Source organism: Epargyreus clarus, unplaced genomic scaffold (genome assembly GCF_041222505.1).
Source record: "Epargyreus clarus isolate Ecla_fem2 unplaced genomic scaffold, WU_Ecla_fem_2.2 ptg000029l, whole genome shotgun sequence".
Taxonomy (NCBI): domain Eukaryota; kingdom Metazoa; phylum Arthropoda; class Insecta; order Lepidoptera; family Hesperiidae; genus Epargyreus; species Epargyreus clarus.
In genome coordinates, this window is record NW_027332235.1 from 5,915,924 (window position 1) to 5,933,104 (window position 17,181).

A 17,181-nucleotide genomic window follows, 5' to 3' on the forward strand; every position below is an offset into this window, starting at 1 on the left:
GTTTTCGGAGCTGCATCCGGCGAAGAAAAACGCAGGGCTTTTCGCCCTTTATTGTAAGGGTGATCTATGTTTACTAACGAAAGCTTAACCTAAGGTTTACTAACTATGGTTTACTGACTAAGGTTTACGAACTAACACTCTAACTAAATAACTAACAACCCAGTTTGAGTTTGTTTTCGGTCAGAATATTGATTTAAGTATTAGAAGTTCGGTACAGAGCTATTGGTTGTCGCGGCCATTTTTCATATACCTATTATAAGTAGCAAACAAAAATGGACTCTTCTTGACTGAATTGGATTTGATTCCTACATGTGCTAGAAGATAGACTACTAACTCCTTAGGAATACATTACATTGTCTCATATTAGTATGTCTCCCTTATCACTCCCTTCAAACCAGAACACAGCAACGCTTAACATTGCTATTATTAGTTACAAAAAGTTCTGATGGTTATTTCATTATTAAAGGCTTATAAAAGGACATTATAAAGATAATAAGGGTCATTACTATTTAAAAAGATGTAGAATTTATATTGTTGCATTGTGCTCTATTGGATGTAGTACAGTCCGCGCCAATCTGCTAGTCCGCTCTGAAGTTACTGCGAGCAGGTGTAGTAGATTCATTTCTATATTCAGAGCGGACTAGCCGTTTTACGCGGACTATACCTACCTACCTACTATATTTGACACACGTATATATGTTGTACGCGTGTTTCAGTTCGGAGTTTCAGTAATAAGGTCGGTACAAAAGGCCTTCACGGTGATTGGCGCATTGTTCAGCTCGCATTAACAGTATTGTTTGCGAAATAATCATAACGACGGCTTATTACCCTCTAGGGCGGGCGGAGTTCGTGGCTAACAAAGTATGGAGTAGGCTTTGGAATATGAGGAAGTTATTAGAAATGTTCATTGAATTATTTAGGTAATAGAGATTAAAATGAACTGAATGATTATTTGGTTAATTAACCTAATACTTACTATGCGTATTTAGCGTGTTTTCCTTAAGATGGAAGAAGTTGAAATTATTTTTTATGGGGTCGCTTTTTATGTTAATAAGTACTTACGTTCGTAAATACAGTTTTAAATACAAATTGAATTTATTTAAAAACGAAGTAAATGTTTGTTATACAAAGCTATTCCTACTATAAGTAGGTAGGTACTATAATAATTTGCGACCTACTTGAATTTTTAATTTGAGTGACTTTAGTACATAATTCGAAGTAGTTAATTTCAATATTCTGACATGAAAATGGATATGAACATGAACAATAAAAGATAAGGGATAAAAATCATTTTCCATACAATTGTGCCTCCTGCCCACTTGGCTCGCTTTGTCGCTTTCCCGATGGGTAATTTTCTCTATTGTCAGTAGCAAGAAAATCTTTCGTACATCGATCTTATTTTGCTGGATACGACCTATGATTTTATATGAATACATTATATAGCTATTTGATAAATAAAAGAGTAGCTACATAATTCGTGCGTCTAATAAAATGTTAAGAATAAACTCTATCTTACAGAAAGCAATTTCAGGATGGATTTGTATAATCATTATTTATCTCACTGTAACTTAATTTGATACGTACCTACTCTCTACTTTTCTATAGTTAAGATGTTATAAATTATGCTTATAATATATCTAAGGTTGTCCTTTAGACAATTACTTTTAAGGGACATTATCTGTTCTATTAACTGTTAACTATTCTTTATCATCAACTACGTTCACGTCCTAAACCACTTCTAGCTTTCCTATATCATTTTTTCTCTACCAAAAGCTACATCGTGTCCTGTGAGTTTACAAGGGGTGTTTTCTTATAATTTTCCTCCGATAATCCCATTCCCCTTTCCTCATGCCAGCCAATTGTGACGTCGTGCTGTTTTGACATGTCATTTTCTATTTTTTCCAACTTTATTAGATTCGTAACGAGTCCTGTTGAAATGTTTCGAAATTGCCCATTGTGTATCAAATATGGGTAGACGAGGGTGTTTCGTAAGTACCCTACTTAGTATTCTGTTAAATTAATTCACTGATTGTAATTTGTTATTTGAAAGGAAAAATAAATTTGTATCTTATTCTTTAACGTGACTAAGACGTGCTGAGTCAGTGGTGATTACAATCTTTGACAGGAAATATTTTAATATTTCCTTAATATTGTAATATAATTGTCTTAAGGAAGGACATAATATATTTTGGTTAGTCATAACTATGAACCTAAATTAAGGAATTTTGCGTTCCACTTTATGTGTATACAAAATGAACTTAAATTAGCATACCTAAGTAGGTACCAAACCATTTTTTTTCATATTATATGAGATTTTTAAACTAATAGGAGGTAGAATTTACCTTAATATTCCGATTTCAATTTAATACTAAGATGTTAGAAAAAGTAAAATTAATATATACCTTAGGTGCTACTGAAATCTAGGAGATGGTGAGAATAATATGCGGTGCACATACGTATTTAGGACCAATAAACATATTTCATTCGGAGACCGTCAAATTTTGATTCCAAATTAAATAATGAAACATTTTCCAACCAATTGTCCATAATTCGCTATAAAATCGAATTATGCCACCGCTAAAGACATTTCGATAAGCGCAAACTCCATTTGCGATAAAAATATTCATTCCTTATTGTGAATAAACTTGTTATAGAATAGAATAATTCAGTTACTGGTAGGAGAACAGCCTTTTTCCAAGGAAACGAAATGTTTTCCATTCCTCATTGAATTACGCGCGCCTCACAATATGTATTTGTATTAATTTATTTTTTTATCTTTTATTGTGCCTCGGAACGTGCCAGGTCCTTTATGATGTGATTTTATCTCGGTAAGGTTGCACAGAACTTTATTTTATTCGCACTTTTATATTAAATAGTTATTTTATAACTACGATGACGGCTAATGACGCAGTGGTCACCGTTGTCTATCACACAAAGGGCTTTGAGTTCGATTCCTGTTCAGCCAGATAACCATAGTATAAAGCATACACGTATTGCGATACACTATGATACATTTATGTACAAAATTGTATAATTGAGATAGTGTTTAATCTTTCTACAGACTTCCATATTTAATTCAGTTTCACAAGATAAAAGCTTAACAAGAATAGCTCTTAAAGCATCTATGGGCAACTTAAGTAAAAGTATCTTTTTTGGGGTTGATTACAGATGTCCATGGCCACATCTCATGTCTTTAATCCTGATTGCTAAATTTTCACAATGACAAACAAAATTCACATCATATAAATACGACAAACTAGAAGCAGGTTGCTAACTAAAGCTAAGATTTTCCCTGCAATTTTAAGACCGTATTTTCGGTACCTACATTTGAGACCTTCATCTAAGACGAGTAAGCAATTTCCTTCAACTAATAGACGCAGACGTTACTTGGACCGTCTGTCCGTCTGCGATTAATTTGTAAACGGATGCACCTGTTAATATATAAATTCTGTACGGAACCCGTTCGGATTTTGATTAGTTCTTGATAACTAAGTCTTGAAGCGAACGTTAAGTACCTACCTACAAGCTGTAGGTCGATGTAAGCTAAGGTTTAGGTCATATTTAGATCATAAGGTTTAGGTATTTAGCAAGGTAATCAATTATCATATTCTCGAAAGAAAGTAACTTGACAAAGAGTTATCTAAAAATACAGCCGGATAGTAAGTACGTCCTTCTTCGAAGTCGGTAAATATCTCAAAGGTATGTCAAGTCTATCCTGCATTTGACCAGCTTACTGGACTAAATTATGGACATTAGGTAACTGAGCGATAATAACAAGGTTCATAAGTAAATTGGAAATAATCAGATCTACAATCTTTTTTGGTTTGTACCTATATCAAATTTAAATGAATAAGTTATTGATTTTCGTTTGTGTTATTTTCGTGTGACGGTGTAGCACGTGTTAAATTTCACTTATCAACAAAAAAATGTGACGAAAAAATAGACGAATAAAATCTCATAGGTATTCTTCCGTTTCGTTTAACAAAAGCAATTTGGGTTCGATTTGGTTATGTCATTGTTACACTTCGCTCCCCTCGCGAATTGAAATCAGCTGTACTACGACGCATACCCCATTGTGACTTACCCTTTTTTTTTTCTACAAATTGACAATGTAGCGTGTTCACTTAACACAGATGACTTGTACATCACAAAACACTTGAGTTTTGTGATGTACAAGTACAAAATAAAATAATGTCTAGCGCTAATTTATCTACACTAATATTATAAAGAGGCAAACTTTGTTTGTTTGGTTGATTGTAATGAATAGGCTCAAAAACTGCTGGACCGGTTTTAAAAATTCTTTCACCATTCGAAAACTACATTATCCACGAGTAACATAGGCTACATTTTATATGGAAAATATTTGATAAATAGATTTTGAGGCGGTACAAAGTTTGCCGGGTCAGCTAGTTAGCAATAAATTTGTGGTCAAATATTTTATGTATGTATCCCAATTATTAATAAATGGAAAATAATTATCATTACTTATTGCAAAAATTTAGGGATTTAAAAATAATTAAAATGACTCTATGATTAATCTCGCAACACGACAGAAAAAAAAGAAAAAAATATCTATGGTCTACTTCAAATCAATATTACAAAGGAAAACAGTTCAAATTTTACTTTAAATGCTTGCCAATTAAAAGAAAACATATGAAATTGACTAAATACTAACTAAAATACAATTCGTATTCCACAATCACGTTAAACAATATGTGTAATAATTTTCCGAACGTAATTTTCCCGCCAACCCGCCATATTGTTCGCGCCTCCATGTGATGTCATTGTGCGAGTAATGGAAAGGAAATTAATAGTTACATCCAACAAACATTAATTTTGCATCCACATCTATTTTATTACAACGACACAGAGTTGGTTTTGCTTTATATTGTTGTAAAATAATATTGTAATGTTCGGAAAACTATTGAGGGTTGAATAGACTATTCGAATCGTACTGTAAATCTATTGTTGTTTTTACTTTATTAATGTCAAATACATGAGTGTTGATTGTTTTGTTGAATGCCATTCAATAGTTTATGATCGATTGGAGTTTAGTGGATTTGGTATGGTAGGATGCTTATAGTATAGGAGCTAGCAACGTTTTCGAGAAAGAATTTTAGGTCAGCTGATTTTGTGACATGTTGTCCTTCTTGCACTTTCGGTTAAAGTCTGGGCTATCTGGCTGGCGGTAGCGGTTGCGTTCATTACTGCGCATCCTACCTGTCCAGGTAATAATCCTGGATTTTAAAAACATTTTAGAAGGCGTAATTTTTAATTTTTTGTTTTTAAATAAGTCTACCTGACATACTTTTTTTATTGCCAGACATTTTTGACAATGCTAACGATGTGCCATACGCGATTTTTTTATTTTTTTTTATAAAAATTTCAAAGTATTTTATAATGTCTGTAATTTTAATATTATGTTATTTAATGATAAGAAAAACTTAAAATAAATTTGCCAGACATTAATTCGATTGTCGAGTCTTGAATTAAAATGAAAAAGCATGAAAAGTATTGCAGTATAATGCTAGTAGTCCGAGAGAGACAGCTGAAGGTGCGAGAGAGATAGACAACGACAGTGGCGCGACAGGCAACATTATCGTGTGAAGAACACGAAGAAGCTGATTCTAGGATTATTTTTCATATTTGCCAAATCGATTTTGACGCAGACGTTGTTATACGCTGTTCTGATTTTGATATTTTAATTATACTTCTGGGAAATATGGATCACCTGAAAGCATCTTTGAAAATTTGGATAAATATGGGTGTTGGAAATCATCAGCGTTACATAAACATCAATGAATTACACCGAATTCTTGGTAACTCTTTATGCAAAGCTTTACCATGCTTCCACGCAATAACCGGGTGTGATTACACGCCAGCTTTTTTTAGAAAAGGCAAAGTTAAGCCTTTTAAAATATTAGAAAATTGTAAAGAATACCAGTTAGCTTTTGATAATATAATTACGGATGACGAAGAAGTACTTGAAACTACGTTTGTAACCCTGGAGAAATTTATTTGTCAAATGTATGGAGTTAAAAATTGTTCCAATGTTAATGATGTTCGATTTCATTTATTTTCAAGTACGTTTAAGTCTAAAAAATCAGATGAGAACTTCGACAAAAAATTTCGAAACTTTGACTCATCCAGTTTGCCACCCTGTAAAGCGGAATTGCAACAGCATTTATTGCGGGTTCGTTACGTGACGAAAATTTGGAGAAATGCTCACTCAAAACATCCAACGTCTTTATCTCCAATGGCTTTCGGTTGGACCATTAACGGTGACAAATATGATTTTGTCTGGTTTTTGGGAGATCAATTACCATCCTCAGTTGCAGATATTATTGTTCAAAGTAAGTGTCAAATGGAATATTTATCAATAATAACTAAAATGTTTTATAACGAACAAGAAGAATTACACTGTTTATTTTTTTTCTGTTGCAGATGATAGAGTTTCAGAAGATAACGAAAGTTCCCAAGAAGATGATATGAATGACATTGACAAAGACAGCGACGATGATGATGATGATTATGAAGATGCCTCTTTTTTTTGTGACGTCACTATAGGCTGAAATAACTTGAAAAACTTAATATTAACTATTTATAAATTACATTTAGTAATCAGAACAATTTAAATAAAAAGTTTTGTTTTTTAAATTTTAATCTAATTTTATATTCCTTTTTAGGCTTAAATTTTTTTTGAAACTTGCTCTGACTAGAATGATTATTATTATTATTATTATTATTATTTTTTATATAGACAGTGACAAGTAATTTACTTTTGTAATGGTTCTCTGTATCATTCTCGACTAATTTTGCAACTGTCTCTCTCGCACTACTAGCATTATACTGCAATACTTTTCATGACTTTTTCATTTTAATTCAAAACTTGACAATCGAATTAATGTCTGGCAAATTTATTTTAAGTTTTTCTTATCATTAAATAACATAATATTAAAATTACAGACATTATAAAATACTTTGAAATTTTTATAAAAAAAAATAAAAAAATCGCGTATGGCACATCGTTAGCATTGTCAAAAATGTCTGGCAATAAAAAAAGTATGTCAGGTAGACTTATTTAAAAACAAAAAATTAAAAATTACGCCTTCTAAAATGTTTTTAAAATCCAGGATTATTACCTGGACAGGTAGGATGCGCAGTAATGAACGCAACCGCTACCGCCAGCCAGATAGCCCAGACTCTAACCGAAAGTGCAAGAAGGACGACATATCACAAAATCAGCTGACCTAAAATTCTTACTTTTAAAACGTTGCTAGCTCCCGTACCATTATTTCCCCTGTTTTATCAGTAACAGAGTTACTGCCGCCCATTATCATTTGTAGCCCCCAATAGGATTTAATGCCTACTTGAGATCAGAGACGTTGCGACTTCTGACGATTAGGTTAGGTTGCTTCATGTGTTCCTCTGGCACTCTTTAACTTTAAGTATATAAGCGTTTGAAAGTGGTAGAGCCCTTAGTGGTTTGACTCCGGAGTCAGAACCGCCACACTTTTATCTTCCTACTAACAGCAGTGTTAAACGGAACTGCGTTCTAGATTGAAGAGATAGATGAAAGATTCGGGTAGTTCTAACTTAATCCTCACAGGTAGTAACACATACAAATGCGTACAGGTCGATCACAGGATCGACAGGTAGAACTATAGTCTTATCTGAGGTTGATCACAGATAGGTGACCACTTTCCATCAGATGGATTACATGCTTGCTTGCTGTTTCTATATACAAAGGCGCGTGCGTAACCATACGATTTCTACCTTTATAATAAACTGAACCAATGTAGTCACGACCTTACGAGTACCTAGTATCTGCCATCGTATCGTTGGGCGACAGTCTGTATAAATTGGTTTAACGCCACCGCGCTACGCTACGATTTATGTTAACGAATACGATTATTAAACTAAATGATTACTTTTTTATAGTGTACATTCAATTACTGAGATTCGTTTAGTGATTGACTTTAGAATATTTGTTTACTGTCGAAGTAAGATCATTGTAGGTACGTTTTACGCATATATTTTTGATTGTAATTAATTTACTATTTTTGAAGTTTAATGTATCTATGCTATTGGCTGTAAATATAAGTTACCGATACTTACATACGTATAGATGAAGAAATAAGTGTGATGGTAGCGCCGCAGTAGGACTTCATAATACAAAATATTCGTGTTTCAGAGGACTTTCCAACGTAACGCATTGTAATTTTGATCGGCTACAACTATAGTTCCTGTTTAAGTCTATACATATCATCATATTTCATTCATATTTCATTAGCGAGCAAAGATACCGGTTTTCACTCAAATTAAATAAGGTATATTTTAGACAACTCCAAGCTTTATAACTCGAGGGCCATTCCTGTCGACAGGCTGCCCGCCACTAACACAATTTGTTCAGTCACTGTGTTATCGGGACTTTTATTATATTCATTATTGAGCCATTTTATGCACCATTTTTGTCTGCCTAGTAATTTGATTTAAAATCCTAGACGTGAAAACATTTGTTTATTTTTAAGTAAATTGAATTGGAAAGAAGAGTAAATTTCAAATTGGCTTATAGGTTGGTGCAGTTTTCGGTTAGAAAATCAAGATGGTATTGCATACTAAAGATTGTAAAGGTACATTGATTCAAATGTTACTTTCGAATTTAAGAACTTTTTAAGAAGAAGTGAAATTTGAAAATACACAGGATTTATCATTTAAAAATGTTGTCCATAACTTTCAAAAATTATTTTTAAATTTTAAAGATCATTCATTTTCAAGTTCACAAAACATGATTTGCTGAACTTACAATAATTAAGAACTAATGACATAAAAGCAAATTGACTTAGTAATTCAAAGAAAACGAACTAACAACCTAACATAATAATACGAGATAATGAAATAAGACAGAATTTGAAGCCTAATTAACTGAGCTAGTACAAGTTGTAAAGACAAACAGACTTCAAAGAGAAGCCAGACATTGGGTGCCTTGACAAGAAATTCGTTTGTTGGCTCAACCAATGAAGACGGCAGCTGAAACTGACATTAACTTGAGCGGCAACCGATCGGTACATATAAGCACACTACCAAAGATATCGAGTTGTCAGACAGAAGACTAGCAAACGATACGTATGAAGCTATTTTGCAAGAAATCAATACAATAGGTATTGAATACACTAGGCAATGAACTATATGTGTCCCTGTAGTTCCGGGACCAGAATAGGGCTACGGTATCCCCTGCCTGTCGTAAGAGGCGACTAAAAGGGGCTTCCGGGGTTGCGGGCGGCAAGAGTGGGAGCTCGAACTGCCCGGCTAGTGACCCCGGGAAGGACGGCGGTATGTGTGGCCGCATACCGTCGTGCCCACCAGACGGTGTGGCGAGCGTCAAGCTCACCTGAGCAGAGCCCGATGGGGCAACGCGCTAAGAGGACTCCGGTTGCGTTCCTTTGGAGATCCCGGAGTTCTCTACGCAGCGCCGAGGACGGCCACCGGGGGGGTTTTAGTGCGGTAAGAATCCCACATAACCCCGTGCCGCTCCCACGGCATAGGGTACCTTTTGAAGGTTTCCCCCTCGTAACCAAAAAAAAAAAAAAAAAAAAAAAAAAAAAGGCAATGAACTAAATAAAGAGCTAAAAATCAAATCTTTGGACTCAGTTATAAAAAAGAATGACTGGATGACTTGTTTAAAAAATCTAACTATTGGAAGAAATATATTTGGCTACCGCATCGATTCATCTTTTTCTTGACATTTTTTCTTGATTCACCTTTTTATTAATGTCTCTTATGATATTACTGTAGTGTTTAACTTTTTCGTCACTATCGCCCTCGTTAAACTCTGCTCGTTTCTTTACCATAGTAGAACAAGTTCCTTATATCGTCTTCACACATAATACTGTCCAATCACAACACTTACCCCTTTGATGAGTAACGTGGCTACCACACACATACACATTACGAAATCTTATTAGCTTCCAACTGTATACCAATTTAGTTTGAACTATCACTTCCAACCAATACAGAGACTTTCTGAGAATTAGACGCAGGGATGGGAGCTCCTCTTTGAGTGGCTTACAAAACGAGCGGACACCTTAAGTCCAAAGGAGGTAGTGCAATTAGCACAATTAGTAGAGCCCAATTAGGTGCCTTAACGAAGCGAGTTTGGCAACTAGTCAGAGTTTGACAAATACTACGTTTGACGTCCGACCTGGGCAAAATTCGGATCATCCGGGATATATTTGTTTTTGTTAACAAACCTTTAAAATACTCTGAAGATTTTATCAACGACTATTGGATGATAAATTCTTTATTTCAATAGTACAATTATTTTACAAAAAAAAAACAATTTTGTTCGTAGGTTATAAGATGCAACTGAATCTTATAACGACCAAGAATTGAATAATGACTTTAATATCTTACAATGATTCTGCATTTTTTATTTGAATTATTGTTGAAACCTTATTTGAATGTTGAAATCTAATAAAAGCTTTTCTTTCCAGAAACATGTCATCTAAACGAAAATCGCCTCCGTCGAAATTGCAAGAAGGAGCCGCTGACACAGAGAAAGCAGAAGCCGGCCCAGCTAACCTGGACTTCTCCGACCACCTCGAGTCCGACGACAACGAACAGCAGACTTACTACAAGTTTTCTCCCAGCTCTTCAACTAGAAGCTCTATTAGCGAAGAAGACACTGTCACATACGAAGACGAAAGACCGAGCAAGAAACAAAGATTCGAGCAATCAATAGACATGACAAATAACCTTCTAGTCCCATCGTCCTTCTTAGGTCTGCATCAAGTCAACGATCTCCAGAATCGAAGGCGAGGCTCCTCAGAATGCAGTAGTCCTGGTGCGGAAGCGAAGGTTTTGGGACTGTGCAACAATAACAATTCATTGCTGAACCACAACAGTGCGTTGTCGTTAGCACCACCGCATAAGCGGTCGATGGACGACGTCCTCAAACGGTTAACGTCGAAAATGAATAACAGCACGATCAAGGAAGAGAAGAGGCCTACGCCGTCTACGACGCCAGTTAAGCAGAATAAGTAAGTAGAATTTCTTTTACATATCCTAAGATATAAACAGTCAAAAACTCTTCTATTGCTCACAATCTTGTGATATGATTAATTCGGAAAGCCTATTAAGCCAACAACTCAATATTTTAGGTAGTATGAGAGGATGTGAATAAAGGAAAATAGAAATAGCAATTTGCATATTAATAACAATATAAAATAATGGATAGGTCCAAAAATTTTGACACAAAATTCTTATTATAATGGTTATGGAAGCAATAAAAGTGAATGATTAAATCGATTTTGCTTTTGATAAATCTTTGAAAACGGTCACTTAATGATACATTATAATGTGTTCGGATTATCTCCGTTATTATTGGCAGTTTCCTATATGTTGACTGTGTCTCACCTCAAACGAATAACGAATATAGCGATGATTTATTATATTACTATTATTAAATAAAATTAAATACATGGTTTAAAAAAGTAAATAAGGCAACAAAAATGTTTGCAATACTAACAATATCTGATTTTCTATGTACGATTTTATAGCCCTTCTTTATTAATAGGTGCAATAGATTTAATGAGATAACTTGTGCTATAAATCTCATTCTCCATGGAGATGTTAACTATGCAAAAAAAAGAAATTAGTAATTGCTTTTCCAAATACATATTACTAAATACCAAATATTATTACTAACACATATTTCGTTTTGTCAAGAATACCTAAGTTAGATTCTCAACCTAAGAGCCATCAGAATATTGAATTTAAAATATGTCTGTCTGTCTGTTTTGTGTATCCATGGCATCAAGTACGCGTGTTTTCGTTATTACTTATTATTAAAATTGGCGACCTAAAACGAAAGCTATACGCAATTAAAACTTACTAACCCTTATATATTGCCAATGACAGACAAGCAACCATAGAAAATAGCGAACAAATCATTTATCGTCATAGTTAACCGCCATCTGTGTGACCGGAGCTCGTATTTCATTAATCGCTTGTTTTGTTCCATAGTGTTATTAAAGCGATACGGAAATCATTATTTCAGCTCCAGTTAATATTATTACGACCCTCATTAATGATAAATCAGTCTATTTTGTTATAGTTATGCGTGACAAAGTATCCCCGTTGAAAGTTATAAAGGTGATTTATTTAAATTACAGTAAAATTTATTCAGTGTTTCTATTTATTTTGTGGAATGGTAAATGGTTGAATATTTCTTTGAATAATGCAATTATTTCGTCACTCGTATTATTTTATGATTGCTTATTGAATTATTGATTCCATCGTATTTTTATCAAAATGAATAATAACGAGCATGTAATCGACCTGATGGTAAATGGTCATTGCCACCCATGGATACCTGATCATACCTGTATAGGAACAAAATCAATTTAAAGTCTCTCACCGATTCTTTGCTACACCTCAGGACTAAGTTGTATAAATTATAATATAGTATAATATGTAATGTTATTTTAACATCTATAAGTACACACAGATTCTATCTTTCTGCACCCCACTATCCACTCACAGGTCTGCTGGAAGAAATTTCTTACAGAAATAAGCAGTGCCTTTGTACATACGATTTCTTTATATGTGTTTTTTCTTCTTCTTGTATCTATATTGTGTGTGCATAAATAATAAATAAATAAAAATTAAATAATTATAAATTAAATCAAAACTATAATTAACGAAATAAGCTCACTATATCGGTCTCACACGCAGTGTTCCGGGTTCGATCCTCAGTCAGGCACATCTAAAATTAATCCACATTATATTTTCTATTTTATAACTGTCGCTTCCGTTACGTTTAACGTTCGCTATACTTTGGACAAACCCTTAAAATTAGACATTTGTACCTATAGTATTTTTGTCCACTCTAACAGTAGTACTATTTACTATAGTGTAGGTCGTTCCACTGTATTTAATTGGCTGTATTATGGGTCATTAACGACAATGTAGAGGACAGACCACCGCGGCTCCCTATAAACACGTTGAAAGTCATTTAACTAGGGTTTAAAGATTAGTAACCCGGAGGTTTGCCATTACGTGAAACCGTTAAGCTTAGATAGCTTATAGGTACAGATTGTGGACACCTTTATGAACTTTCTTAAGATATGTGTGGTTAATATTTTTTGTATTTTGTGAGGGCAAAACAAGGGCAAATAGGCAAAGTATCTGTACACTTCAAATACTTTATAGAGGCAAAGTAGCTTTTAAAAGGTATTTAAGAAAAAAATAATAATAGTCTTAAATTTACATTATTTAATCATATTGGATTATTATCCGGATGTTCTATTGGATTGGGAAAGAGAAGAAAGAAAAAATAAATTTTCTTTTTTTTTTAATTTATATATTGATATTTAATAAAGTAAGTTCCTTAGTAGTTTCTTACTACATTTACAAAAAGGCTAGAAGCTAGAAAATTGCTTTGTAGGTCTACATCACGGTTTCTGTTAACAAATTAGTCCAATAGATATTACATGGGACAAGTACTCTCATTCAAATCTTAGTCAAAATCTTATTATACTTAAAAGCATACATACAACTGAACTCAATTATGACTAATCAAAAAAAGATAATAGGTATTTTTATTGACGTCTTTCCATAATTTATAAAGGAAACCATGTTAAAAATCCTACCATTTCACCCAATTTCTTAGATTACAATTTATATTGAATTATGTTAAAAAATAAATTTTATTTTATAATTTTGAAAATGTTGAAGATTTCAATAATACTAGTGCACAATCACCCTTACATTTAAACCAACATCAGCGCCCTGAACATAAAGGTTGGAAGTTTATTAAAGGATAAATTATATTTAATTGTGTATAGAACATTTGTTTTATGCGGCACTTATATTAATAGTATTGTGCTTAAAGTACCAAGTAACGGGCTGGAACTATTTTACTAAGTAATAGTGTAGTTTATTACATAAATGGGAGTTAATTTTTAGTGTTACGACCCCATTTGTGGTTATTACGCCGGTTTACATGTTATGTTACCGTGAACATGAATTTCATAAGGTTTTAGATGTTACCGATGTTAATTTAAATGGTTTTTTAGTCTATTCTTTACGTAAGTGATGATTACCTATGTTTGTAATGAGTCGTTGAGTCGACCTGGAGTTCGACTGCTACATACTAGAAATAGGTATAATGGTAGTATGCTCCAGTCGAGCCATTCTGGTTCCACTATCTTTCTAAGTCACACAAAAATGTTATGGTTAAAAATATATTTTAGCAAGTAAATCTGAAAGTATAAAGGAAAATATTTAAAAAGTAAGAGAGGGTACAAGAAAAGATAATTAATTTGAAGTCACGTATATTCAGGAATATTTTTAACTTTGTAGCAAAGAAAAAACTAAAAAAACACAAAATTATTATAAAAAGCGGCGCTCACCATAATATAGCACATTTTTTCCTCTCATCACGCGACCTAAGAAGTCAAAAATGAAAAGAGAAAGAACACTTTATCGTTTAAACACGTGTAACTATTCATCCTCACTTTCATTCTTCGACCTCTATTCCTACATCGCCATACACCACAAACCATGACCAATTAACATGCATAGCGGAGACAATTGTAAAAGACAAAACATATGAGTTTGAAGTAATATTCAGTCATTCACGAACAAACATGTTAGCATTATTGTTAGAGACATTAAGTTTTATTACTTCATTGTTTAGAAAATTTTCTTCAAGGCCGTCAGTTGTTTGTTTGTTAACACATTTATGCATAGTATATCTTTGAATTAACACAAAAGTTAGTTTTCATTCATTTTAGCTAACTTACTAGCTCATAATTTTTTATATACACTTATGCCAAATTTATCAAAATTTGACAATTTGTAGTATGGCGAAATTGTCATATGTCGATCTTTGGTAAACAAAACTATAGATAGATCGATAATTAATAACGCGTTTTAGAGGGGACAGTCCAAGTTAGAATGCATATTCGAAAACCGTCGGAGCAGACGAGTGCATCACTAGAGACCACGAATAAACAGATGTAGTCTAGAACCCTCTCTAGGTTGTCAAGGCAAGGACCATAGGGGAGGTGACAGTAGCCGAACGATATCGGTAAAAAATCGGTATAATGATGACGATGATGATAAAGTTGTAACGTACTTTGTACTTGTAATGTAAAGTAGATGTTTCCAATTCACGGAAGGTTCATGAAAACCAGGGACCATCTTTGCGAGCTGTCGACCTACTGCGCTCCGGGTAGCTTGAAAATCGTCAGTATCATGTTACGACATTTGACAATGGTCATATAAACCAAGTACTATATGGCTACCTTGTAGGGGATCGTTGAAGAATTAAATGCAGATGGATAATACCTAATTGTCAAGGTTGCCTCTATTAATCAGACAGCCAAAATCTAATTATCATCGACGAAATGTAGGTATAACGCCATAGAATAGAACGGTAATCAATCGAAGCGTGTAATGATCAATTTACGTATCATATCCTACCTATTATTGTTAGCCGAGTAACTTAATCTACATACTATTTAACTGCAATATGCTACCAATTTATCAAGATCCCTGTCGTACGATCATTTCATATTAATTTTCATTATACAAAAAAACCGTAACCATACATCATCATCATCATCATGATCAAACCATTTTTGTCCCACTGCTTGACACGGGTCTTCTCTTTCTGAGAATGAAAACAATTAGGCCATAGTTCACCGCTCTGACCAAGTGCGTATTGGTAGACTTCACATATCTTTCAGATTTTTTTTATAAATCTCTCAGGTATGCACGGCATTTCCTCAGGATGTTTTCCTTCACCGTTTAAGCAAGTGATAATTAATTTCTAGTACACACATAATTTCGAAAACTCAGAAATGCGTGCCTAAGCTTAGTTTCTTGACCACTAGGCTATCAATGCCTTTTAACGTAACTGTAACCATTATCAGAGGTCTATCACACTGGATGCAATTCACAATAAAATTAGATGCAGATAAATTTAATAATAGGTGATAAATAAGGTTAAGGCGGTGTCAAACGCCAACTGTCAATATTTGTATTTACTTCCAATGATATCTAATATTATCTGTATAATTAATAGTCCGATAATAATGATTGTTGTCGCGGATGTGATAGTTACTAAGGATTACATTGTTTTGATCTAATTATTCCGCTTCTTGACTTATTTATAGTTTGACATTCATGTTCTGATGTTAATACAAGGTCTATCAATTCCCACTAAGAAGGGGATAGAGCCCACTGAAGATGATAGAACCATTGGGATTCGACTCTGGAGACATCACCGCTACACCTTTCTGCCTGATAACAGCAATGTTAAGCACCGTGTTCCGGTTTGGAGACTGATAAGGAAGACGTTCTTTTCTGAGGGGTACCAACTTAGTCCTCAGGGCTGGCAACGAATTTGTGGCCGATCTAAGATGGAACTTTAATCTTATTGGGGTTGATTATGGATATCACGAACATTACCACAGGTGGACTTCATGCTTGTTTGATATTTCTGTATAATTTAAAAACAAACTATTCACTATTATTGTCCCACGTTTGGGCATGAAACTCTCCTCAGTATGTGTAAATGTCATAGACCACGATTATTATACGGATGTACAAATCCGGGGTTAACCCCAAGAGGTCACTGTGACCATACTGATTTATTGTAACATTCCCTTATAAATACATCAGTATTCCATGCTATTGACGGTAACGATGGTATGAACCGTATGATGCTTTAGTGCTGCACAGTCTAGATAGTACAAAATGTTAGGTTTTTTTTTCGATTACTCAGTTTCCTTCAATTCGCAGAGGTTGTAGGTAGTAGATGAATGTTTTTGTGGCAAAGGACGTTCTATACTTCTCAGGCGTTCCAACTTTGTCCTCAAGGGTACCAACGAATCTGTGGCCGACCTCAGGTAGAATTTTATATAATCTGGGGTTGATAACAAATGTCCACGGGTACGGCCCGTACACATTTATACGTAGCCATTACCATCAGGTGGACTGCGTGCTTGTATGGTACTTCTGTATTTAAAAAAAAATATTGGGCATAAAATAAAGTATTGCTTCAGCCTTATGGCAGAATCTCTGTTACATTCATAGTACAGTCCTATAAGAAAATGGAGATGGGTTTCGTAATCAGAACATTATGAACGCCTAATTTTCTTGACATTTTCT

General features: G+C 34.0%; 1 protein-coding gene across 3 annotated transcripts in view; it reads left to right on the top strand.

Moving 5' to 3' along the window:
• Window positions 1–17,181, top strand: part of Sox102F (transcription factor Sox102F) — a 376,128-nt gene that overhangs the window by 254,299 nt on the left and 104,648 nt on the right. For all 3 annotated transcript variants that reach the window (XM_073089569.1, XM_073089571.1, XM_073089570.1), the window contains one exon: window positions 10,494–11,039. In XM_073089569.1, the coding sequence (XP_072945670.1) occupies window positions 10,498–11,039 (542 nt within the window). In that variant the 5' untranslated portion in view covers window positions 10,494–10,497. The remainder of the gene's footprint in view (window positions 1–10,493; window positions 11,040–17,181) is intronic.